At 37.7% G+C, this 26,595-nt stretch overlaps 1 protein-coding gene across 1 annotated transcript in view; it reads right to left on the bottom strand.

Moving 5' to 3' along the window:
- Positions 1–23,008, bottom strand: part of LOC104627487 (pecanex-like protein 1) — a gene marked incomplete at its 3' end in the record, with an annotated part of 47,080 nt that extends 24,072 nt beyond the window's left edge. Inside the window, exons 1-5 of the mRNA XM_010295769.1 lie at positions 22,806–23,008; positions 17,200–17,305; positions 12,949–12,994; positions 11,954–12,043; positions 8,613–10,313 (exon numbers count right to left, since the gene is read on the bottom strand). Of these exons, the coding sequence (XP_010294071.1) occupies positions 8,613–10,313; positions 11,954–12,043; positions 12,949–12,994; positions 17,200–17,305; positions 22,806–22,999 (2,137 nt within the window). The remainder of the gene's footprint in view (positions 1–8,612; positions 10,314–11,953; positions 12,044–12,948; positions 12,995–17,199; positions 17,306–22,805) is intronic.
- Positions 23,009–26,595: the final 3,587 nt, after the last annotated feature.

The following is a 26,595-nucleotide window of genomic DNA, read 5'->3' as shown; positions in this document are numbered from 1 at the left end:
AAAGAGCTTTGTTTTACTATAAATAAACTTGCTTTAATATTTACAAAGTAGCACAATGTTTTGACATTTAAGAACAAGTATCCAGTAGGATAGATTTTTTTTTTTTTAAATACATCTTTAGATCATCACTCACACTTCTCTGATGCTGCTGCTTACAACCACTTAGTCTAGACACTAGAAAGGTAAGATGCAACATCCACACTCATGTACAAAACCTAGATCTAACAGGGAGAGACAACATAGGTTAGACTTTTACAGTTCCTGCTTACTTTAAGTAAATCACTAAAGGAAGACAAGCCTTTCAGTTAACAGAGTGTTTGTTGTTGAAGTCTGTTCTATTATTCTGTTTTATTCTAAACTTTTATGTTGAAACACAACACCTCATTAATGTCAAGAAACGTAAGTATAAATTTATTCTGCATGTTGTCATATGAATTTGAGCCCCCAACATTATCTGCTCCCAAGAATGGAAAAATCAGGTTTGAAGTTCAAAAGCCACAAGTCAGAAATACAAACCTCCATCCCAGAGACCAACAAAATAAGAGGTAGAGCCCTAATGACAACTTTGTAGCAGACTTAACCCTTCCACACCCATTTCCAACTGTAATACATCTAATTCCAAAGAAGAAATAATTTGATTTTTGTATTTGTTAATACAACAGTGCATAAGAACACACATATTATTGAAATTCATCCTTTTCCCCCCCATTACACTTCTGTTGGAAAAAAGCCAAATTAGCAGTTACACGCTTAGAAAGTTATGAGAATATCATTTCATCATCACACATTTGGAATGATACTTTCTCAATGAAAGAACTAACAGTTATTGTAGAGAAAATTCTATAACAAAAAATAACTCACATCTCTGCCACAAAGTTGGGAATATCTGAGCATAGGTTTAACTATCCTGCCTACAGCTTATGCCTTTACAAAATTTCTTTCTATACTACACAAGTGTTTTTGAGGAACTACAGAAGTTTCAAAGTTTTAAACAAAACTGAAGACTCAAAATTTTACACTACAATTGTTGCACAACTAGCTTTAAGAAACATAAAATGCAAATATTTTCTTTCCAACAGGAATATTTACACATAGAAGCCAAAACATTTACAACATCACCCTGCATGTATGTACCACTGCTTCTAACTCAAACGTAGAAGATGGAAACTGAAGAAGCATAACATGAGAAAGAAAAATTTCCAAATTCTATGGCATCAACAAGTCCCATTTCATTTTTGCCAGGCAAAAAACACGAAACCCAGTGCCTCAGATAAATTCTGAAATACAAATAGATTCTTCTCAAGGAAGAAGTTTCCTGGAAAGATATGGTATGGAGGTAATACAGAGGTAAAGTATCCATGTGGAAAACCAGAGTTCTCAGGATAAAAACTGCAAACTTCAGTATGACTGGAAAGAAAAGAAAAACAACAAAACACCCACACACAATGGAAACAGTGTCCTCTACTCTTCTCAGAAGAGGAAAAAAAAATACATCACCTGAGGTCTAGATGGTTTTGAACATTAGATGTGTGCATGGAACTTGAGTGATGTTTGGACATGCCATTTCTCTCCCTATCAAATGGGAAATTGTGTTCTAGCTATTTTCAACCCCTCGTAATGACCAACCCTACAAATTCTCAGTGAGAGCTGAAACTAATAGTTTATGGCTCATGCATTCACATAAGCAATAAAATCTGTCTTCTAACACAGAACATACTTTGCCAAACCAAACAGTTGAAATTTTGCTCTTCTGTATTGAGCATCTGTATCTCATTTATGCTCAAAACCTGAGAAAAGCCATACTTCTGACATGCATTTATGGGCTAACACCACCACTCTCCTCATGGTTGAGGCATTTGTAGTTTATTCTCATGTGCCCTAACACTATTTTAAAAACCATACTTGTAAGATACCCAAGTGGAAAGGAGGAGTCTGTTCAGTCCATGTCTGTAGAATACAGTTATTAATCACCATGGATCATACACCATTTAAGACCCACCATTGTAGGGATTTCTTATACTTCTCTGATGAAAAAGTCATGTATTGGCTTATAGTATTATAACTTACTGTGGACATTTAATGAAAAATATCACTAATGCCAGTTTCTGAAGAATGGAGATGTAGGCAGCAAAGAAGAAACAATGAATGACAGAAGGATACCTCTTTAAGATACAAAGTTTTGCTAGAAAACAAGGCAGAACAAAACACCACACAATTTAAGGAGGAAAAGATTGTCACAAAAAAAAAAATTCAAAGAGAAACAGGGGAAGTAAAGCCAAAAACTTCAGTGTTGTGGCTGAATGTATGAAAAAAATAAGTTTAAGACTAGGCTGGAAGAATATTTACAATTACATCAAACCAGTCACTACAACAATCTGAAAAGCAAAACACTGTCAAGCAGGGAATAACCAGGACAATGTAGCCATCTGTTTTGAATTCTGAACCAAACATTTTTTACAGACCAGCTCGATAGACAAATTTCGATGCTAATGCCAAAGATAAAACTAGATATCGTGGTTATTCTACTTCACTGTACTTCCCACATGACTTATTCCACTTGTAAAAACATTAGGTGTTACTCACATAGATGGACTTGGGGTCAAAGAGCTGAAGCTATGACCTCATCTGATCCGCTGCCTAATATAGTCCCTATATCCAGGGATTTGGATATCAACAGCTAGTAGTGTGTTCATGCAGGAGACAAATGTTCATAACCTACATTAATCTTTATGAAACTTAATTCTGACACTGTATATTGATTTATTCACCATAAGAAAAAGATGCTTCAAATCTTTAGAACACAGAGCTTTTCCAGTGTTAATGGTATTCTGTATTAGTACATCATACACAGAAAGTCATGTTTGCTTTGAATGGGCTTCTATTAACTATAACACCAAGTGTTAATTAGTAGCCAACTTTGACATATCCTGGAATTACATCTCATAGCTACATTTGGCAGCAATATAAGCACTTCCATTACAGTTCAGAGAGCTCCAGAACTTTCTTGGCTACATGCATAACAATAAATTCAGGTACATCTATGAAGGAGGATGAAAAAAGTGGCTTATAAACTTAAGTTAGTAGATGTAGCTTCATTTATACCAAGTATCAACAATTTTTGTTCAATTCTTGTTTGAGGTTAATACTTGGCAAATTTATGAACAACACATGCTACTTGTCAAGAAAATGGAACCATTCTTTCCAAATCAAGTAAAAATTACTGTGAAGAGTAGTTGCCCAAGCACTACCAATCTAAGACATTTAAATAACTCGCTCCCACAGCAATGCAAAGTATTTTAAAAGAACTACTACTTCTGGTTTCTTTGGAAGGCTTAAGATAATTTAAGCAGGGTTAAGTTTTATAAATAATATTCCCAGGGAAAGAAACAAAAACTAAAAAATTTAATGAAGTGTATTTTGCTTCATTTTTAACTTTTGGTATATGCTGTAATGCTGTGGCATGCATTTCTCATCAAGTATCCTGAAATTCCCTTATGCAGCCCTGCAGAACTTTAGGTAGAACATATACTAGTCTGTATATGTATATGACACACTAAAGGAGCATGCTCTACCAAGTAACAGGAAGTCTCTTACAAGTTGTACTCAGGGCTTTTGCCAAGCAATTACACATGTTCCTGGCTCTCAACAGCCACTGCTGCGAGTTGGACAACACCTGAGGTTTTTGTTTGTTTGTTTGTTCCCCATCACCACCTTTATGGAACCACAAAGTATCAGGAAGATGGTAGTTATTTTCATCATAAGTCATCTAATGAAAGCCCACGAATTATCCAAAAATGCCAAAAAGGGGACAGAACAGGCAGGACGCAGTCCCCACACAACATACTAAAACTGCATTTTGTCTTAGCAGGTAGTGGTTAACAAGATTAGTATGTGCAAGATTCATTCCAAGTGTTATTTCATTGTTAAGTTCCAAAACTGCAGAATTCCATTTCAGCCTTGCACATCATTCCTAACACTGTTTACATCTCTGAAGTGTTGAACAACAACATCTCACCTCTACTGAGATGAAAAGATACCAAAAATCAGAGGTAATTCTGTAAAACTCAACCTTTACACACAAAAGCTGTGACAGAACAACACTATGCTTTCCAAGTCAGATATTAGGAAGGGCTAACATTAAAATCCCCATCTCATGTTTGAACCAAATGCTTGCATACATTACAACACTGCTCGTCAATTAAAAAAAAAAAAAAAGATCAAGTAATGGAATACAGTCTTTTGGTTCCAATAAAGAAGTTCACATAGAAGAGAAACCTTTCTACTGGCTAATCTGCTTAATCTGATCCAGTTATGCTGAACACGTGGATAGAGATAGCTAACATAGATACAACCAGATTATAGTAATTTTACACTTTTTCAGTTTCTACCATTTCTAAACTCTTTCAGAGTTTGGTTTCTTATGCAAAACACACTCTGAATGTCAACTGATTGATAGTCACCCAGAATACAGACCAGAAGCCTCTTCTTCTGTAACTGTATTAATTCCACCTGCAGAAAACATCAAACTACAGCCATCAGAAGCGTGGAACAGCTCTACAACACAGGCAACATAAATAATGACTGTAGACCATATGCAACATAAGCACAGTAGGAAAAAAGTGATGTACTGGTAACAGCTGACATAACCATTGGCTGCATAGCAGAGAACCAAATTGTACTTTTAACTTGAGAGGATACTGTTTAGTGATTACAGGCAGATACATTTAGCATATATGTACACATACACAGACTGAAAATATGAATGAGTTTCCATATGCCATATGAAACACAGGATTCTAGTCCAAGCTCACAACACCCTATTTTGCCTGCAGACATGTACTGCAGACCACAACACACAAACGAACAGTATGAGCTGTTACTTCAATATCACTATGCAATGCACAGAAGGAAAAATACATTACAGTACCAGCAGTTTTATTTACAAAAGGGTATGTAACTCAAGAACTTAAAGTAAACAAGTATTAAATTACAGCAACCTGTAAAAGAAAGTAGCAACTTAAAGGGTAGACCTTCTACAGTTACTACAGAGCTGGAGGAGAACTCTTGACTTCTCTAAAACTTGACAGCTCAAGTTTTACAAAACATCTCTGTGTCGTATATGGCATTATGCTGGTTCTTTAAATCTTTGCTAACAGTAATCCAGAAATAGCACGTATCTGACAGAAGCCAGGCATAGGACAGTATCAAGGTGGTATTTCCAAAATATCGCTAGACATCTAGGCACACTTTTAGACATCTAAACAACTTAATCTAACCCATAGCCATCAATTCACTAGCTACTTTTAGAGGCTGAACAGTTAAAGAAGGATAACAACTACTGTAAGACATCTTCCATTTTTTGTTATACATCCACCACATGTATTTAATTACAGAATTTTCAAAAGCTGTTTGTCTGCATTTTAATGAACTGCAATTTCTATTCAAACACACAAGTTATCTTGTAATAAGTGAGTCATTCACCACTTCCTGGCATAATAAGATAGAAATGAAACTGCTAAGTTGTATCAGCTGAAGTAAAATATGTACAAGTTTGTAGAGCATCCTGCTTAATAAAAAATTACTAAAGGCCCTATCCATTATGAAACACTTTTTAGCAGTTACACAAACAAGTAAGAACGAACATTTTAGCTTACCCCCTAAAAACTTAAATCAGTAATTATAACTTCATTTTATCTTTAAGTCATATTTGAAAAATAGGAATTAAAAGCTGCTAACTGAACAAAAGGAGGCGGTATTAATATCAGTCTTTCGGTTATACAGCATGCATCCATTAATTATTTGTTTCAGAAAGTTATCATAAAATATTTTTGAATTTCTGTGGTTAATATAAAATTATAAAATAATCCTTTTAGCAGGAGGCTGGACCAGACAACTTCTAAAAGTCCCATCCAACCAATATCCTCCGATATGAATGATGAAAATCTGAACCAAGTTTATTCTGTAATTCATCTGTGGCATGTAAATAAACTAACTTCTTAATTTTCTCAAATAATTTCTATACATATGATGTCTATTTATATTACACATGTATGTCTTTAAAAGAAGAAAACTCAATAGTGGGAAATACTGACTATAAAGCAACTTAGATTCTAAAAAGTTAAAACATTTTCATTGATTACTATCAGTCACAGGTAAGTGCAAAGAAGAAAGCCACAATTAAAGATACAGCTGTAAGAAAACTTGTAATATAAGCTATAATTTGGAAAAACAACAACAACAACAAAAACACACACAAAAGAAATCAGTAGAAACGAAGGACAATATGAAGGAATTATTCAGATTGATCATGAACATATAAACTCAAGCACTGGCTTAATGCTAGACATGACTGCATAAATACTTAAGTAATGCTAAAGAAAAGTGGTGTTTTTGTTCTGCTTTCAAAAAAAGCAGAAGGACATTCATTTCTTACATTCGTAAAGGAAGTACTTCCTATTCTATTGGTAATAGGAAACATAAGATACAGCAAGTGTTATTAATCATATGATGTCATCAAATTTGGAGAACCTGAATCCAGACTGCTTCTCAAAGTCAGCCTGAAACCCATGGGCAAGTAATACTTGGATGCTCACCATTGTTAGAAAATACTAACAACTTCAAAGTGACCATTATCTAAACAAAGTTTAAAGGGGAAACTGAAGAGAACAGACCAGTGAGAATGACAGCAAGACTTCCCTGCTTAAGCTGCTACAGATTTATATCTTTAAGATTGCTTTTAAGTGTGTTAGGGTTGCTCTTCCCCACCATTTCACTCCTCTAAAAAGCAATCAAAATATTTGGCAATATACAGCGATCAGTCACGCACTGATTCTTTTAGACTACTGACAACTGGCAAGTGCATATAAAGTCTGACACGTTCTGTAAGGTAAGATATATTAATTCTCCTTTGCATATAAGCAAAGAACCTTAACAGTTTTAAGCTGTAAAAACACAAACTAAGACAAAATTAATCTTGTGCTAAGAGCACGGAGTCGAAACAGTAAATATATAAAGCAGACCTTTTATTAGTCAAGCTAATCTCAGTAGACATAAAAAGCTATCACTTTAACAAGGCATAATAAGAACATGTGTTAAGTCTTTAGCTTGCAGACTTAGTACTAAAAGAGCAACCTGGACTCTTTCATTAAAGCTACTGCAGAACTGTTACTAGGAGTAACAGAAAGACAGGAAGTACCAATATATGTAGATTTAATTTTTTTTTTAAGTGAAGACATCTACATAGGTCTGAGCTAATTGTGAGCCAGTCAATTTTGATCAGTAATCAATACACAGCTGAACTTCAGTGTAGCACGCTACCAGAAATTTATAACACGCTACCTACTTTCCCCCCAGGATTTCTTTGTACTGATTTTTAGAGTTTGCTCTTATGTCAGTGTCAGAGGGGGGGAAAAAAAAAAAAAAAGAAAAAGAAAGAACTACTGGTCATATCTTTATGATGTGAGTTGGAAGTCTCTCCTTTTAAGATGGAAGAGTCACTGTAATTTGCTTAGACAGTTTAAATAACAAGAACAGTTAATTTGCTACAGTTTCTTAAAAGTATCTATGTCTTGATCTAAAATACGATTTTATGAAGCATTGTTGTGCTTAGCAAAAAAGATCCAGATTATCTGGTAGGTATTCCCCCTCAAAAAATCCCAAAAGTCAGACTGAGGTACTACGCAATCCCATACTGCTCTGAAAATATATTTTAAACCCACTTATCTTCCATAACACTGCTTAAGGCAGTCAATTTGGCCAACCAAGAAAAGAGACTGAAACACCCTAACAAGTGATAAAAAAAACATTGGGAGCTCCAAAAATTTTTTTTAAATCTGTATTAATATGGCTACTACAGATAAGCTTACTCACATTACACCAAGCAAAGCTATAGTTATACAAAGTAAGAGGAAACTACATTCCTCTCTCCAGCACAGGAAGGTTACTGTGTTCTCACGAGGAAAAAAAAACCCACCCAAACACACACAAAAAGTAAACAACACCATCTAGCCAACAATAGCAAAGCTAAGCAAAATCAAATCCCTAGGAGAATTCAGCTTAGTGACTAGACCATCACAAGAATGCACAATTCAAGGCAGCATGGTAAGGGTTTTGGGGTTTTTTTGTTGTTGTTTGTTTGGTTTTTTAAATATACCAACTCAAGCCATGCCAGAGTGTTCACCTAAGAGGCAGCAGTAACTTCAAACAATCACTTCCATGTTCTCAATTTTCTGAACTGCACAATCTTTCAAACAAAAATAGTCTCTCTTTTATTGTTAACTTTTAAAATAGTACACATAACTTGAAGTTTGAGTAATACAGTGGAGTAGGTCTGATTTGATGACATAGTAATTTTCAGATATAGCTCTGGTGAACAAAGACTGCCAGTCGCAAACCCATAACACCTCTACCTATAGATTTCATAACATTTGTTTGAATTCAACTCCTATTTCTGTAGCTCTTCCAAGAGATTATGAAGGGAATGCTTTGTCAGTTTTAGTAGGCAAGAACAAAAAAAAACAGAAAGATGCTCACGTATAGCTGTAACTTAAGTCACAGACACCAAACTCATTAACAAACTAGGGCAAGGTACTTCTGGTAGGTCATTTACTTACCTCCACTTGCTGATTCTTGCTCTTCCCCTTCAGGAAATGTAGCCTGGCTTGGTAAACTATTCCTAGAACGAGTGACTGACTCTAAGTGTGAAGCCCTTCCCAACAGAGATAGCTCATCTAGCACCTCTCCTTCTTTGGCTTCCAAATCCGATTTTGAAGTGGTTAACTGTTTTATGTTACCTGGTGTCATTAAACCATTTGGGTCATTTAAGCAAGCTACAGTACCACTGTCCAGGCTTAACACTCTGGCACGATTCTTGGCACTGTTTGTGCTAGAAGTCCGACGTGTAGATCGTTTTTTGCTAATTCCTTCAGAGCTTGCATGGGTTTTGTGAGCGTTTTCAGGGTCTGTTCCCCCACGTTCTTTAGAAACGTATTTGGTCTTTAGAGCACTGTACTTTCCCTCAGGAGACTGGCATGAATGGGAGGTGGTGCTGGAAGAGCTATCGCTGCTGAACTGGTGAGCTGACTGCATACTTGATGTCCTGCTCAAGTCACTTTGATCACTGGAGTCCTCATCGTGACAAAACACAGCACTGTGAGGTTTAGTACCAGATATACCTCGGAAGGAAACATATTCCCTGTGCCGACTTGAATCAAAACTACTAGCCCGCTTTTTTCCTGTCCTTCTCCGGCTGGACTTGTGGGTAGAGGCTGTTCGATGTATTAAACTAGAAGATTTTGGTCTAACATCTCCTTCTTTTTGTTTTCCACTCGTTTCTTTAGAAGCTCTTGAATCTACTAACACAGCTAGTTTCTCACTCTGCTCATCTTGTTGTTCAGCAGCCTTCCCAGGTGGCCTGTCAATTTGCGTAGTCAATTCATTGGCATGTGGGTTTTTATTGGCCTCTTCTGAAGCAGAGGCACCAAGACCCTTCTGACTGTGCATCTCATCAGATGCATTAGAACCCTTTACCTCTTGAACACCACTGTTAGTGCTCACTTCGACAGCAGTCCTTTCGCTACTAGTCCTTTTGTCAGTAGTAGAACTGCTGTCATCCTCTGAGTCAACACCACAGTCCTTTTTCTTACCATCCTTTTTCTCTTCTCTAGAAGACTCCTCCTCGTGCTCCGACAACACACTTTCTATATGCGTTGAGCTAGTATGTTCACTTTTATAGCTACTGATGGTACTATTAGTGTCACGATCAGTTCCACTGCAGTAGCTTTCTGTTGAACCACTGCTTCTAGTACTCAGGCTTCTCAGACTGTCCACACTTTTGTCTGCTTTCAAAGACTTACTCTTCCCACTCTTAGCCAATGGTTGAGGGCTGCTACTTTTCAGAATGTCATCTAATTGAAAAACTCCTGAAATGCAAGAGTTCTCAGCCAAGGACTCTCTGGATCCAGAAGGGGGTTTGGAAGCTTCTAACTCACTGACAGGATCTAGTCCTCGTCTTTGTTGATAGAGAGGGAAGTCATTTAGTGAAGCATCTGGAAAAGCGACAGCAGAGCTAGAAGTCCTTGGTACACCTCGTGGTCTATGATCCTTCCTATAGGAGTGAGAATGCAGGGTTACAAGCGAAGCTACTTCTGTGTCACATGCACTGGTTTTAGACTGGTCCACAAGCTGGTTGTTCGAGAGGCAAACTTTGTCACTGTTGTCTCTTGGCAAATCCTGTCCAGAGGATAAGGAAGGTTGGATGGAGACAAACGAGTCATTCGACACCAGACGAAAAAGCTTCCGATCGGCTGCCAAATCTGTTTAAGTACATATTTAAAAATATTGATGTAGAAAGCTCATGTAAGTTATATACTCTGCTTTACAACTGCTTGTTTATATCAGATAAAGCAAACAAACTGAAAAACCCATTTGCAAGTACTGTGCATCATATAACTATTTAAAAGATTTCCTAGCATCTGGGCAAACCTGACAAACTTTTTTATTTAAAAAAAAAGAAGCCATCAACACCAGCTTAATCTCAGTAGCTAATAAAAGACAACACAATTCTGACAAGTCCCCAACCTCCTCTATTGCTCATGTGTCTCAGATTTAATGTTTTTATGTATCCCAAAGTTCTGTAATTATAAAAGTGTAGCCTGTCTTTGGTTTGATTTCCTACATGCAGGAAACTCTTTACTTCATATAAACTTTAAAATTATTAAATAACACAAAGTAAACCCCATTAACTTTGAAGTCACAAAAAACCCCAACAAAAATCACCTTTCCTACCAGATACCAAGTAAGCTCACAGTTAGCAAGGATGCAGGCATTGGCAGAGGTCTCTTGGTACTAACTGCTTACAAAGTTACTGAGTTTTACTATCTCCAAAACCAGTGCTGTTAAAGCAAATCATGAAAATTTGCTGTTAGCTCTTGCTCAGAACAATTGTTTCTGTTATCTATCACAAGCCATCTCCTGGTAAAACTGACCACCAACTGGTAGTATTGGAAGTCAGGCTACTTTCCTTGTTGGTACTGTCATTAAAAATAGAACATGTGGAGACAAGTTAAATTTCACCCTAAAAAATTTAGCAATTGTAGTATTTGCACTTGTGTAGCTTCACAAATAGTTCTGTTACTTGGCCTGAAATAGTAGAACCCTGCTGCCTGTTACAACAGCACAGCCACCTGTAATCCCCTATTTTAAACAGGCTTCCTGCACTGAATCACACAGTACAACCAAAAGGAACCCATCAATGTGATTAGATTGTCCAAAATGAACTACACTATTCCCAGAGTTAACTTCCTACTAATCACTTTAAAATAATCAGCAAAGAAAAGATTTCTCTACATTTTATCCTCTGGTTTAGTCTGAGCAGATTTTTCCTGGCAATGAAGCCAAATGAAAAATGAGATCTGAAACAAAACTGGACAACTGAAGAATAGAAGCTAACAGTTTCCTTACATGCTAGGGAAAAACAATTACAAAACTCCAACCACTTGCATATTAGAAGCGGTCTGTAGCTCCAGAAACACAGAACTCTGTGCAGGATTATTTACAGAAAAGCATGTCTGATTTAAAAAAAATATTCATTTGGCTGTACTAGAAAGCAAAGAAAATTAGTCTACAATGAAGCCCATGAATCCCAGGCCACTTTCAGTATGAGAGAGATTGTCTAGAGACATTTAAGCTATCTACCTCTCAGCAGTAAGGAGACAGTAAATATTTATTACCTGCTGGAAGATGCCAAAACAAGAAACATGCAACCAAAGAATAGTTGAAAGCATTCAAGCTATGTATCCCAGAAACTTAAGAGTAATTAAGAATGGAAACAGAGAGCTTCAAGATACCCTTTCTTACAGTCTATTAACAAATTGCATGAATTTATTTAGCATGTTAAGCAAAAGGTCTTCGGTAACAAAATACCATGTTTAATATGCAGAAGCAGCAATTTTACCTTGTTCTTCACTCCCTTCTTTACATAGGCTAGAACTCTGGCCAAGACTTAAACTGATATCATCAGAGGTCTTGGCAGTGTCAGTATCTCCTGTGAATTTAAGAAAGAAGAATACTAGTGCTCAAAGTATTCAACACATACATCTACATACACTGCAGATTTCTCACCTGTCATGGAAGACTGCTGCTTTTATTTCTTCATTTGAAGTAACAATAATTACAAGTAACACAAGACTCCTCTTATCTTTTGGAGATAAGTACTGTCTACTCTTTTACTTTGAATGTAAGAGAGTTTTAATTCAACTACAGAGATCTTCCATGAAGAACTGGAAAAGTATCTTACACAGAACCCAATGGAAATAAAGATTTTCTTTTTTTTTTCTTAGATGTATCTATTTAAACATTCCTTTTTACATAGTTGCCAATAAAAATGAGGGGTAGATTGTAACAAAATACTTGTAAAGTAGGTAAGGAAGAATCAGGAAGGTGACAAAAATTCACATTGCCTTTTTGTTTGTCTTCTTATTGTCCTACTAAATTTACAAGGTAGCAACTTTGCATATTACAAATAATTTCTTTTCATCTTGGAGGTCACAAGGGCTGTCTTGGACAATACTTTTGCTAGATGCCAAGCAACTATAAATAACAAATTACCGAAATACAACAACAGAAGGGCAAGTGGTTGCACAGAACTCAAAATAGTAGGAAAAGTCCTCAAACCAACTCAAACCAAGCCCTTGGCTCATGCTCTTACAAGCAAAAGAAAAACCTGTTAGGTGGCAAACAGAGCAGATTCAAGGATATTCTCTCCTCATGTCTAAGGCACATAATTTATAACTCCAAGGAAGATTTCTTCCGATTAGTAAGTGCTGTACTTAGCTCACAAAAAAGTTTTGAAGATGAACAAGGTAGACAGTATTTGGAAACAACATAGTAAATAATATTGATTTCAAATGCTACTGCAAGTTAATTTTAAGTAGCCGCCAAAATTCTCACCTTTGATGGTTGCTGCTGTTCCCAGACGAGATAATCCAGATCCAACCTAGAAACAAGGAATGACATAAAAAGCTGTAAACTTTCAGGAATTACCTAACTGTTGTTTCCTATTACTGCAATGTATGCATTTGCCTATAGATGTAGAAGAGATTTTCAAAGGCACAAAACCATCCAAGAACACAGTGCTATAAAATCCTTTCTGACTCAGAATGTTTCCACTGCAAACAGAGATGACAAGGCACCTAATTACTCGCCCATCACTGCATTATTCTGTTTTATAGCCACTGTCCTTGGAGATTTTACTATGTTGATTATAAAAACAGTTTCTAATCTAAGTATTTTCAAGGAAAAATCTTAATGTGGAAACTACCTACTTGTGTGGCGGTACACTAACAACTGCTGTTCTGAAGCTGAATGTTTAATGCAGTGATCATGGTTGCCTAACATGGTGTTTTCTTTAAGCATTTTAATAGAAAACTTAATCTGTTCAACATAGTGAACACCAAGCTAAATCCACAAACTGCTCCCACTGGAAAAGATAAATATTTTACCATGGTTAGTTTTCAGGTCTGTCAGAGTTGATCCAATGACCAGATAAGCACAAATACCAAAGTGTTGGTATATGGAAAGTGTCAGCAGCATGAACGGGGAATATGGCAGGATGATCCAGCTGAATGAACTTACATCAATTCAACCTAATCATTTTACTGTATCTTATTCCTCCTTCTCATTCCTAGAAAGGCAATTTTTCTTTTGAAGACAGTTTCTGAGCACACAGATTACAGTTACCTCAAAGCAAGTAAACTGGTTAGTGGAAGTGCAGTATTCCTTGATCTATTCTTGGATATTAGTTACAATCACATTTCAAATTTATAGTATGCACCAGTACAGGTTAGGCATTGACCTGGTGGAAAGCAGCTCCATGGAGAAGGACCTTGGAGTCCTGGTAGACAATAAGTTATCCATGGGACAGCAATGTGCCCTGGTGGCCAAGAGGGCCAATGGTATCCTAGGGCGCATTAAGAACAGTGAGACCAGCAGGTCGAGAGAGGTTATCCTCCCGCCTTCCTCCACGCTGGTAAGGCCTCATCTGGAGTATTGTGTCCAGTTCTGGGCTCCTCAGTTCAAGAGACACAGGGAACTTTTGGGGAGAGTCCAACAGAGGGCTATGAGGATGATTAAGAGACTGGAACATCTCTTGTATGATGAAAGGCTGAGAGACCTGGGGCTGTTTAGTCTGGAGAAGAGAACCTCAAAGCAAGTAAACTGGTTAGTGGAAGTGCAGTATTCCTTGATCTATTCTTGGATATTAGTTACAATCACATTTCAAATTTATAGTATGCACCAGTACAGGTTAGGCATTGACCTGGTGGAAAGCAGCTCCATGGAGAAGGACCTTGGAGTCCTGGTAGACAATAAGTTATCCATGGGACAGCAATGTGCCCTGGTGGCCAAGAGGGCCAATGGTATCCTAGGGCGCATTAAGAACAGTGAGACCAGCAGGTCGAGAGAGGTTATCCTCCCGCCTTCCTCCACGCTGGTAAGGCCTCATCTGGAGTATTGTGTCCAGTTCTGGGCTCCTCAGTTCAAGAGACACAGGGAACTTTTGGGGAGAGTCCAACAGAGGGCTATGAGGATGATTAAGAGACTGGAACATCTCTTGTATGATGAAAGGCTGAGAGACCTGGGGCTGTTTAGTCTGGAGAAGAGAAGGCTGAGAGGGGACCTTATAAATGTCTGTAAGTATGCAAAGGGGGGCTGTCAGGAGGATGGAGCCAGTTTCTTTTCAGCAGTGCCCAGTAATAAAACGAGGGGCAGTGGGCACAAACTGCAGCACAGGAAGTTCCACCTCAACATGAGGAAAAACTTCTTTACTGTGAGGGTGACAGAGCACTGGAACGGGCTGCCCAGAGAGGTTCGAGAGTCTCCTTCTCTGGAGACCTTCAAAACCTGACTGGACACATTCCTGTGCAACCTGCCCAAGGTGATCCTGCCTTGGCAGAGGGGTTGGACCAGATGATCTTCAGAGGTCCCTTTCAACCACTACCATTCTGTGATTCTGTATCTGCTTTTCAGCCATGTTCAATGGCCAACCAGCAGGCATGTAATCTCCTCATACGAAAACTAGCTAGCCATTTAGGTTTGCAGTCTGCCTTTCTACATACGTCCTGTAATCAGTAGCAGACTATTTTGCAGACGTGCTAAAAGAGAACTTATCCTTTCCTTCTAATACCACCTCTCCAAATAGCACACAAAGATGTGTGTGTCAAATAATTAAACCACTCAGAAATAAGATAGGATAAGAGCACTCAAAGGCAAAATTTGAACCCAACTGATGGCAACAACTCTACTGTATACTTATTGGTATGGTTTTCAAAAATCCCTAGTTCAAATTACTCTGAGGAAAAAGAGCATAATTCTACTAATTCTTCTCTGTAAGCACAGTAAATTTAAAGGTAATCTGAAGATGTGTGTAGATTTTATTCAGCCATACTGAAGAACATCGACTTTGCTAATGCAAAAAAGCACCCCGAGCTTGTTTAATGGATTTTCTTCACTATACTGTCATGCCCACTTTTCGTTAGTTATTTTGCCATGTTTCAATTTTTTTTTCCCCTTCAGTAACATGCCTTGCTGAATGCTGTAGCTAAATGCAAATGCATCAGCACGGGAAAGCTATTTCGACTGAACAGCACTCAGATGCTTACTGTTCACATACCCTTTTGATACTGTAAATTCAGTCACAGGGGACTAGTGAGCACTAATTTTATCAGCATAAACAGATTTTAAACACTATACTTCCTTTCACAGTAGCTTTAACTATGTTATAGTGTCAGCATTAAAGTACACAGGAGAGAACACATTGCTTCTTCACATGCTTTAACATTAAAACTGTTTATGAGTATGTTTGGAATAGGTTTTTTCCCCCCAACAACCAGTTGAAGAAACATGATCCCCAGCCTAGTTCTGTCTTCCTACATGGATCATCACTTCATGTTCCTTTGAACACTACCAAATACCTGCTCTCTTCAAAGGAGAAAATCTCTTAGGGCATCTATGCTGCATAATGGAGCATTATTCAGATAAAACAACAACGTTAGCATACCACTGCACTAGATTATGTACAGCTTGCTCAGAGAACTAATTAGAAGGACTTGATATTGTAATACCACACCAAGGATTTCCACTTCATTCAAGAACAGCTTCTGTACCTTCCATAAAATGCTGCATTACTCAGTGTCAACATAACCTTACAGTCTGGCTAGTCAATCTACTTGTCCTCACGAAGAGTTGATAAAAGAAAGATGCCACGACTGGCTAAATGTCACAAGCCAAATAGAAGGAACCACACATGCAGTGCTACTGAAGTTGAACGCATAAATCTAGCGGACATAAGGAAACAGAACAACTTCCCCAGTGAAATTACAAGACAACTAGAGCATAATGAAGTTGCATTAAAATCTAATAAAGACAAGTTATTCAGCGCTTCCATCTGATGCACAGCAGCCCCTATTTACTGCTTTCTTCCCACCCTTGTCAGAGTGTCAAAATAGTGAAGATTTTGCAGAGGTCATCCAAAACCAAACAGTCTTAGTTTTTCCATTTCTACCAGTTTAGCTTGCTTCATACTTGGGCAAATTAACATTTTTGACTGCAGAGTCTGAACTGTCAGGAATAATAACTTTCAGAAAGCCATTTAGCATTGCAGGAAATAATCACCAGAGGATACGTTCTAAGAAAACTTAACAAAAGCCTCCTCAAATTCAGCACAACTGATGTTTGCCAATTAAGCATTTAAATGGCAGATCAAGCAAAAGTAACAGAAAAACTAAGTTAGAACATAAGGATGAAGTTACAGCTTGAGTTATGTAATGGCTCACTCACAGCAAAAGGAAGAGGAAAGCCCACCACAGTGGGTCTTGGTACTTATCTGACCATGCTCTGAGCAGTTTTGATTTACTAAATCAGAAAGAAACTAACTGAGCAAAATGGAATACTTTCTGATGGAACAATAGGTTGCCTTAAAAAATCCAGACATTCCTAAAATAACACGAGATGAGCAAGAGCTATGCAACTAGGAGAGTACAATGCCATGCTAATAAAGCGGTTAAATACAGAAAGGGCAGTTGTTTATCCTAACACAATTTTTTTAAAGTGAAATAAGTTAAAAAAAAAAATCAGCAAAGATTACTCTACAGATTGCAAAGCCAGCAGTACTAAAGCAACAACTGCAGTAGCTTTAATTCTTACCTGGTTGTTTGGATCTACCCCAGCATAAGAATTGCGTGAACTACAGCCAACAGGGGGAGTTGCTTCTCGTATGAACTCTGACATCTCAATCCCTCCACCAGGATCACTGAGAGAAACAAAAAAAAAGGAAAAACAAAAAAGAACTAATATTAACCTACCAGTTAAATAGAAGTTTGTCTGTCTACGCTGAGTGCAGATTCAAAACAATTTTTCCCTTCTCAAGTATCAGGGGCTTCAATATATCCCAGTATCTCAGATGAATACTGCCCATTTGACATCGGAAGCTCAGCGCTAGAGCTGTCATATACATACCCCATATACTGTCACAGAAGCTGCTGCCTTGTAAAGTCATCAGTCAACAAAAACCATGAAGACTTAGGAGCTACAAGGCATTTTGAAATTCTGACATATGAAATTCTCTCTGTCTATACAAACACACATGTAACTTTTGGATTCCAACTATAATACCCAGAAATCAAATCAAAAGGAAAAGTACTAAACAGAACTCTTTCAAAGAGCACGGAAAGGACTCTGATTGAAGGCACTTGTCATTAGCCAGATCTTTTCCTCAAACTGGATCTAGGAGCAAAAGTAAGGATGGGTTAACCACAAAACAGCAAAAGTTATTGGAATGGCAGAGACATACAAGGACATGTTATCTCTCCCAGGAAGGCAAACCACTTCTTTCTACCACACAATAACTTCCCTTCAGATAATTTACAGGCCATACCAAGAAATATTTTGAAGTACTATATACAGTATTACATCCTAGCAATTTCACCCTTTCAGATTAGTAAGTGTTGGCTTAAGGGTATTTTCTAGATGAACATCACCAAAGTGTAATTCAACATAATTCATCTTGTTGAAGGCAGATACTTATGAAACAAAAGCAAGTTGCACCTGTCCATTAGGACAATCAGGCATGAAACAAGTTGGGAACTACAACTCCGGGATCTAGGCTAGCACTGTTCGTTAATTGCAAAGAGACCAAGGTTGAGGCATCCTTTTGTCTCTCCCAGTACAGTTTTCTTCAACCATCTCGATCCAGAAGACTTCCGAACAGAAGTAACTGCAGTGTAATTTGAACCGACACTCTCTGCTCCTTCCCAAAGATAAACAGCTGCCTTTAATTGTTAGCAGAACAATTATGGTCCAACTCCAGCAAATTTAAAAAAGAAGTGAAAAGCCACCATTTTGCTACAGCTTGGCAGTGAGACATAAGCATGCTCTTATTGATGGCTGTTTACAGAGCCCTCTCTGACCTGATATTATCAGCTATGCTAAGGCAGAACCAGCTAAGGAAAAATACACAGAATTCAGCTTCCGTAATTTCCACCAGCTTTAACCAAACAAAGTATTCCTTATGTAAGCATTTCAAGAACACATAAGGACAAAACATGAAGTTAAAGACTAAACTGAAAGTGTTTAAGTTCAGCACACATTATGTTAACTGAAGATATAAGAAAGAATGCCTTTCACACAAAGATGAAATTCCTTTCCCATTTGAATAATTCATTCAGAAACACTGCATATGATTAAAGTCCTATGAAGTAGAAAAATAAGTCAACGTGAATAAGCTCTCATGCATACAATTGGGTAGTTAGCCAGGGTGGGAGAAGGTGGCAATTTTGTCTAAAAGTGAACCAACAGATATCAGCATAAGCAACAATACAATCCAACACCACCACTCTACTCACAGCTGCTATATTCTGTGACAGCACACACAAACTAATGTATTAACAAAACCTAGTAACAAACAACAACAAATAAAGTCTGCAGGAACAAGCAGGAAGTACAGATTTCTAGGATTAATCTTTGTATGCCTAAGGATCTGGACCACAACAGCATATAGAAACCTTTAGGAGCCATTTTCGGCTAGTGTTGTGGCCATTCCTTTCTGCTATTAAGTTCTACAATCAGCTTCTTAACAATTTGCTTACTTCATACCTTAGAGCAAGTGCTACACTTTCCAGTTTGCAAGCAAAAAGACCTCACGTTACTATACAGATTGAGAAGACTGAATAAATGATGTCCAGCTACCTGCAACGGAGATTGCTGTGGAAGAGGCAGAGATCACACAAAACTAAAACTAGTATTTCTAGTAATTAGTAACCGTCCTATCTAAAATTACTATCTGCAGCTATGTTACATTAGAGAGACTAACCAAAAGTCTGAAGAGGCTGTAGATCTACATGAATTCAGAAGTTTAAAAGGTGACTTAGGCTGACTGACTAAAGAAAACCAATAATTGGACTAGAACTTCCAGAGAGAATTTGGAATGAGCAATTTTGATTTCAGGACAAAGTAAAGGAAGAGTTTTATTCTTTTCTTTTGAACAGCTTCTTCTGTCCTTAACTTCCAACTAAAATAGCAGGATAACTAGTCAGGAGGCTGCTCTCAAAACCACAGCATGTACTGCAAATGCTAGAACACGACAGTTTCAAGTAACAAGAAAAGTTTTCTTTAAAGCTGGAATCGCTAATTGTAGACTCAAAAAGGCAAAACATCTCCAAGCTCAAGAACAGATCTGTCAGCCACAAAAAACTGTAAGGAGAAAAAACAACAACAGTAGGGCAAGAGATTACTTTTTGTTATTATTTATTTCTCTTGCTTATACTTGTTTAAGTAGACTGTGCAGAACTCAAAGGTGCAACATCCTGCAGCTGTCAGTTAATTTGTAGGAGAAGCACACATGAAATTCATGTAACATCATGATTACAGCTCCCCCAGGCTGATGGAGATCAGGGACAGCAGTGTCACCAGGTTAATTATTTACAATACTTTGAACCATAGTAGTCACTGACACAAGAAAGAATTCATATTCATATCCCCAAAAGCAAGATGGACTTAGATGTTTTAAGGTATCTATGTGGGTCCACTGATACACAAAAAAGATTACACTTGCACTGTTCCTTCTACCTTTTATGTTTAATTAGGAGCCTGTATCCCCATTACCTGCTTTCACGAAACCTCACAGAAGCATTACTAACATCAACCCCATAAGTATGAAAGTAGCAACTGCACTATAAGCTACAGAAGACGACAACTCGCATTCCTATCTCTAAATTAAGACTAGCTTCTTCCAAAAATATTAACTAGAGTATTTCAGCTTTATAAAAAGAGGATGGAGAAAAAATAAACAATAATAAGTTGTTCTTTGCTTAAGCATGCCAAAGTTTTATGAGAAGATTAAAAACGCTCAGTTTCATCCTATTCACAAACCACTGAGAACCAAAGATAAATGAGAAGTTCATGTAAACCTACAGATGACAGCACATAACTTCTGTCAGATACCCAAAAGCACCACTTTGCAGATAAACATCTTGAGGAAGAACAAACAGCAGTTCTTAGAAGCTAACCAGAATCCTGAACATAACTTTTGAACAGAAACCAGACTACTGCTTAATCCTTTAAAAATACTGATATTCATATGTAAGGTGGTCCCAGGGAGGGTGTATGTGTGTGGAGGTGAAAACTCTAGGACAGCTATATCCACTTCATGCTAGGGGAACAGAGTTTAAAACAAAAAAAAAAGAAAACCCTACATACACAGTTTCTTCCAATTCATCTTTTTTATTAGTGTTCTGATTTAACTTACTAAGAAGGTGACAACTTAATATTAAACATTCACTTTATAGCCCCTCTACTGGTTTGAATGTTATCCCAGAGTTCTTGTAAGCTTCCAGGCAAAGATTAGTATATACTGTACATCCCACTTACCAAAAAGTAACTCCGTAATTTCTGCATTGACCTTGTTCCCAGTTCTAGTTAAGAGACCTGAAAGTGGGAACAAGGATCATATAAAAGTTAATAAAACTTTAGTTGGCAAGCAGGACACACAGCATCAAACTAACCTCTACTGTTGAGCTTGCAAATGCTTATCATGTAGTAACTCGTCCCATGTCAAGTGCTCCTTAGATAAAACAGAACTACTGAAACATCCAGAAGTAATTCACAATACTAGTAGAAAGAAGTCCCTTGCCAAGTCTTGGCTACTGTTTTGGAAGCAAAAGCTACATGGCTTAAAACAAAAACACAAAATCAAAAAACCACCAAAACCCAAACATATAAGGATCACAGCTAAAACATGCATTAGCAAGGATGCACTGAAACAGAATAGACCACTATTTACTTTCATTAATTTTATTAATCAAAGTAAGTGTTAATATACATTTAGGCAAGCATTCTGCCAAAATAGTTCGGTACAGTTTTAGTAAGGTATATAGTGATCTAAATGGAGTCACAATTAAAATCAGTAGGTTCAGTTATCAAACACAACATGGAAGGAGTCAGATTATAAAAGATTGATACAAGAAGTTACTATATATCAACTTTAAAGGAATCCAAGACACTGTTTTTGCTAACAATACACTCCTTGAGCTGAGAGAAGATACAGAGAACTTAAGACCTATCTCATGAGAAACTACCCCATATGTGCAATGAAGTCTTCTTACCTCTAGGCTGAGCATCTTAAAAGAGCACCACTTTAACAATTCCTTTCTTTAAGCATCCTGATAAATAGACTTAAGAGGCTTCTTTCAACTACATTTCCTTACAGCACACGTCTCCATTTAAAAGTTTCAGGGTTTCTGGTTTTTTTTTTTTTCTTTTTCAGGGGAGGTGTTTTTGGGTTTTGTTTTGTTGTTTGTTTGTTCTTTAATACACACAACCTTTTAAGAGTCAGGACAGCATACTAATTGCCTCACTTTGAAAACTATTCATGGCTACCAGCACCAGAAACTCACAGACACGAGAAAGGTCGGTTGTCTTTAAAAGCTACCAATTCAAGGTTGATTTACTTCATGCAGTCTAACTCTTAAGATGGCCTCAATTATCTGGAGCCAGGCAAAGGCTTTGATAACAGAGCTCACAACACATCCACAGTCTGATCAGACTGGTTAGGCTGGCCTTGTTGATGAATCATCTTTTGCTCTTCTTTCTCCAAGTAGTCTGGTCAGAGGAGGAAAACCTCTGGGGTTTTTTTTATGCTGCTGACAGCAAAGAAGATCTGTGGAAAGGAATCGGCTCCTATTGACAGTAGTTCAGAATCATCACCTTCATTACTGAGCTGAGCAATTCCAGAATTTCCAAATTCACAGGACAGTGTTCTCCTGAAATAAGACTATGACTGGAGTCAAGCATTGTATCTGACTCCTGCTTTTGCAAAACTAAACAAATCAAAACCCGATCAGACATTCCTTTTATTGATAAAAGGCTTAGCATGTAGTATGTGGTCTTTGACAGCTAGATTTTAAAAATTAAGTCTACTGCTGAAAGAAAATTACTTGTACTGGTTATGTTCATTAAGTATTTAGTGACCTAATCAGCACCCATATTCCACGCTACTCTTTCAGTGCTTCCAGCATTTTCAATATTGTTCTGAAACCCCTTTGGGGAACGAACCAGGAAATTAACGCAAATCCATTATTTGAAAACCTAATACATAAATAAGTCTGCTTTTAAAGACTAAATAGTCTTTCAGAACTACAGAAATCTGCATCTACATTCCTCAGTGTTTATTCAAAACACCATTCCAGTTACACATCTTATGAGGACAGGACTGTTTATTATTTGAAACAGTAGACAAACACCAGCAGACACCTTACCTGGGCCCATTGCTGTCTTTCCTCTTGGCTGAAACATTGCTTTGTTCTGTTTTTGCACCTCTGTCCATATGCTCACTGGCATTCCTCTCCACAATTTCTCCCTCATCCAGTGCCCTGTGCAAACGGTAATTCACCATCTTCAAAACGATAAAGAGAGCTGCTATCACCGGACAGTAGACAGCCACTATCATCATGGAAGAAGGAAGGGCCTTTCAAAAGAGAGTAATAAAGAGTTAATGAACACAAGGTCAAATGTCCATAAGAATACAAAAAGCTATTTAGAGTTTAACAGTTTATTTCATACAGAAAATACTGATCATACTGGAAATGAAAGTTTAAACACACCCTCTACAGTCTAACGTTGCATGGAGATTGTTAGAAGTCTAGCAAGATAGAAAAAGAGGAACAGTTGGACTACAAGATGCCAAAGCACCACAGCAACGTGCTAAGTAGACCTATCACTGGAGCTTGAGAACCGAATTCGACTCTTGTTCTGTTTTTCCAGGCTATCGGAATGCAAGACCTAGACTAGGAAACATAGAGCTACCACAGTATTTTTGTGTCACACCCAATATTTTTGATTAGTTGTTACGTATAGAAAAATAGATTTTAAGAAACTTGAAAACTAAACCAAGCACAGGGTATGACCTTATTTCAGCACTAGTACACAGCACGAAGTCCATTTTGGAAAAACTGATTCGAGTTTGACAGCGTGCTGGATGGAAGAAAACCAGCTCAACTACCCAATATAGATGTTTTGAGTTAGCCTGTCAGCTTCTAACAGCTACTCTTGCATGACAAGACACTGGTCAGTCACAAAAGCCAAACTTTTCCCTACTTGCATACAAAAAAGGCTGTTTACATTTGTGGCTCACACATTTAAGCAGTAGTCCACAATAACTTGCAAGACCACATGCTGCAAAGATGATTTGTGCTAGACCACTGCATGCTCACGGAAAGGCAGCCAATGCAGGTGTTCTGAAGCAAATTTTTCAGCTGTGTCAAAGGTGGCCAGAAGCCACATGAAAAATCCCAGTCCCGAACTCAACTTTTGAAATTGCACTCAGAGTTAAGACCTCTCATGCAACTTTTGCTGAGGCTTGTAAGGCTTTTACAGATGAATCATCTTAGCAACAGATATTGATTAAGTGCAGCCTAATAGCTATTTAAAAGAAATCTTCAGAGCACTAGTTAAACATCCAATTTCACTTCAAGGCTTCCACCCTTCTAATTCACCTTTTATTCATATTCATAATTTTGCCATTTCCCTAGGCAGTCACCAAACAAAATGAGATACCAACTCTTAGTCTTTGTCCACAAATAGACCACTTCCTTTACAACAGCAAGAAGAGTCTGTGTTGTCAAATATTTTGCTGCATCACCACCCTTTACCCCACTGATGGTGTGGTTCGATACAAAATTCTAACAGCCATAAATATATATGCACACAGATGTAGAACAATCAGAATTAAACAGCATTTGTTACCCAGCATGAACATTAATTTAGTAGATGAGAAGAATGAGTGAACTGTCTTTTTAGACCTCCTAGCCTAAGGAGAATTACAGCTTCTTTTGTACACCTAGTCTCCTTCCCTATACAGACCACTGCAAGACAAGAGTCTTTATGGTCATCAAAGCCCCATGCACATCTTGCAGAATCAGAAAGGAAACATGACTGGAGAATAAGAGGGCAAGTGCTCTCTATTCTGTACATGTAATTTTAGTCATTTAAAAGATACTTGATTACCTTAATATTTCTACATATTCAAGAACATATTAGTCCTAGAAGAACTGGCAGTGCTTGTCACACAATTTAAGCCATGACTTTAGCAAAAACACAGTTTGAAGAGATCTCCAAATACAATATTTAGAAATGTTTATTCTTTTATCCTCTTTATTAGTACAATATTTTGTATTGACTGTTTGCTTCAGAACAAAACCAATCCTTAATCAAAACAAATAATCAATATAACATTTATAAAGCCAAACAAGTATAAAATTGCGTCTGGAAGCAATCAGGAGGCAGGTTACTTATTAGGATTCCTTTCTTAAAGAGATCAAGTTTAACCTACCTTTTCCTCCAAAACAAGTTAAGTTAACACCTAATACAACATTTGAAGTACGACAGGCAAACTAAGCTGAGGTATGCTAACTTATATGTTGCGTGCTGAGCTGGACAAGACCACAAATGCATAGGGAGATTCACTTACCAAGCACCATCTCAGGAGATGGGAAAGAAGGGGGAAACAAAACTATTTAAAAACAGCATCAGTAAGCAATGAGGAGCCACAACAATGCTAACAGCATCCATACAACCCCTGAGGCAATGCTACAAGGGTTTCCTCAAGAAATGCAGTTCTTTCCCTTCCAAGAACTTCAGAGGCAGCTAGCTCCCCGCAGGCAAGGGCAAGCCCGTTAACTTTGGCGAAACTATGAGCTTCCTGTACCTGCTAAGCAGTCTGCTACTCCATCACACACACAACTTCAACTAGCCTCTTCTCTACAAGTACCTCGTGTTCAGAAGCCATTACCAGAAGGGTCAGCTTAACACTAGATGACAAATGCTAGAGTCAGAAAAGTATAGGCATGTCTTTTATAGACTATCTGGAGAGCTCTTCAATTTCTCCCCTCCACTCCATGAGCAGTGAGGTCACACAATGTATCCAGTTTATCTTGTGGAATGTAAAATCTACACATCCTGTTCTGCAGAGGAAAGCTTTGAGAAGAAGTAGGGAAAAAAGCAAAACCTCACGTAACTTGCAGCAAACCCAATAAAGAATTAAAGGGTGTTTTTGCCTCACATCCTGTTTCAACTGGATTGTAGAAAGCTAAAAATAAGACAAATTAACTCATTACTTTTCTCTCTTTGTATTCATTAGTAGTTACTCCTCTCTGGATAGAGCATATACTCTGGGAATAGGAGAAATTTTAGCATGTCTGGCATACTCTGCTGTCTGATTATACCTCACATTAAGTCTCATGCTGCAGTACAGCAGTGCTACCCATGGTACCAGCAACTCACCCACATTCCAGCCTCAAGAGGAAGAGTTACCGGAACCCAACCTAAACCATCAGTGCCTTCTCTATTTTTCTTTGTCAAACTTGGAAGTTGAATGCTTCTATTTGGTGTCTTCTCTGCACAAACCAAGGCAAGTTAAAGCAAGATTAGTATTTTAAACCATGCTTGACATTTTTACCTCATTTGAGGAGAGACAAGTCTCTCAACAGCATAACTGAGCATCCTATACAATACCATCTTCAAGACTAGAATAGAAATTTAAATCCTACAAATTTGCAGCTAGATCTCATTTCAGTTCTTTTCACGAGTACTAAAGCATTTTTATTGGTCAAACAGACTAAAAACCTCAGGTTAGAGCTTGTTAGCAGAGACCAGCTGGCTACAAGTCTGTAGCTGCAACAGCATTTAAGAGAACATCCCATTTTACTGCACATCTCTATTCACTTCCACTAGCACCAAAAGAAAACATACACTGAACAGCAGGCAGTCATAACTGAAGCTCTTACAGGAGTGAAGAAAGAGTGAGACATGATCATACAAAAACTGTCTGCTTTAATTACATCGTGTTGAAAACTTCAGCCATCTAATGGCTGAACAAACCCAATCATTCCATCAACTCCTAGCTGAAAGTATTTCCCTAAATCCTAAAGGGAAGTTAAGTAGTACTCTCAAAGATGGAGGGGGAGGAAAAAGACAGTGATTTTCTAACACCTTCCCCTCAGGAGTTACTTTCCAAATGTAAGCCTTTCAAGGCAACTTATGAAATTCCCA

The sequence above is a fragment of the Phaethon lepturus genome, unplaced genomic scaffold (genome assembly GCF_000687285.1).
Source record: "Phaethon lepturus isolate BGI_N335 unplaced genomic scaffold, ASM68728v1 scaffold6071, whole genome shotgun sequence".
In the NCBI taxonomy this organism is placed as follows: domain Eukaryota; kingdom Metazoa; phylum Chordata; class Aves; order Phaethontiformes; family Phaethontidae; genus Phaethon; species Phaethon lepturus.
The sequence above is the reverse complement of the archived record's forward strand: the minus strand, read 5'-3'. Positions and strand labels throughout refer to the sequence as shown.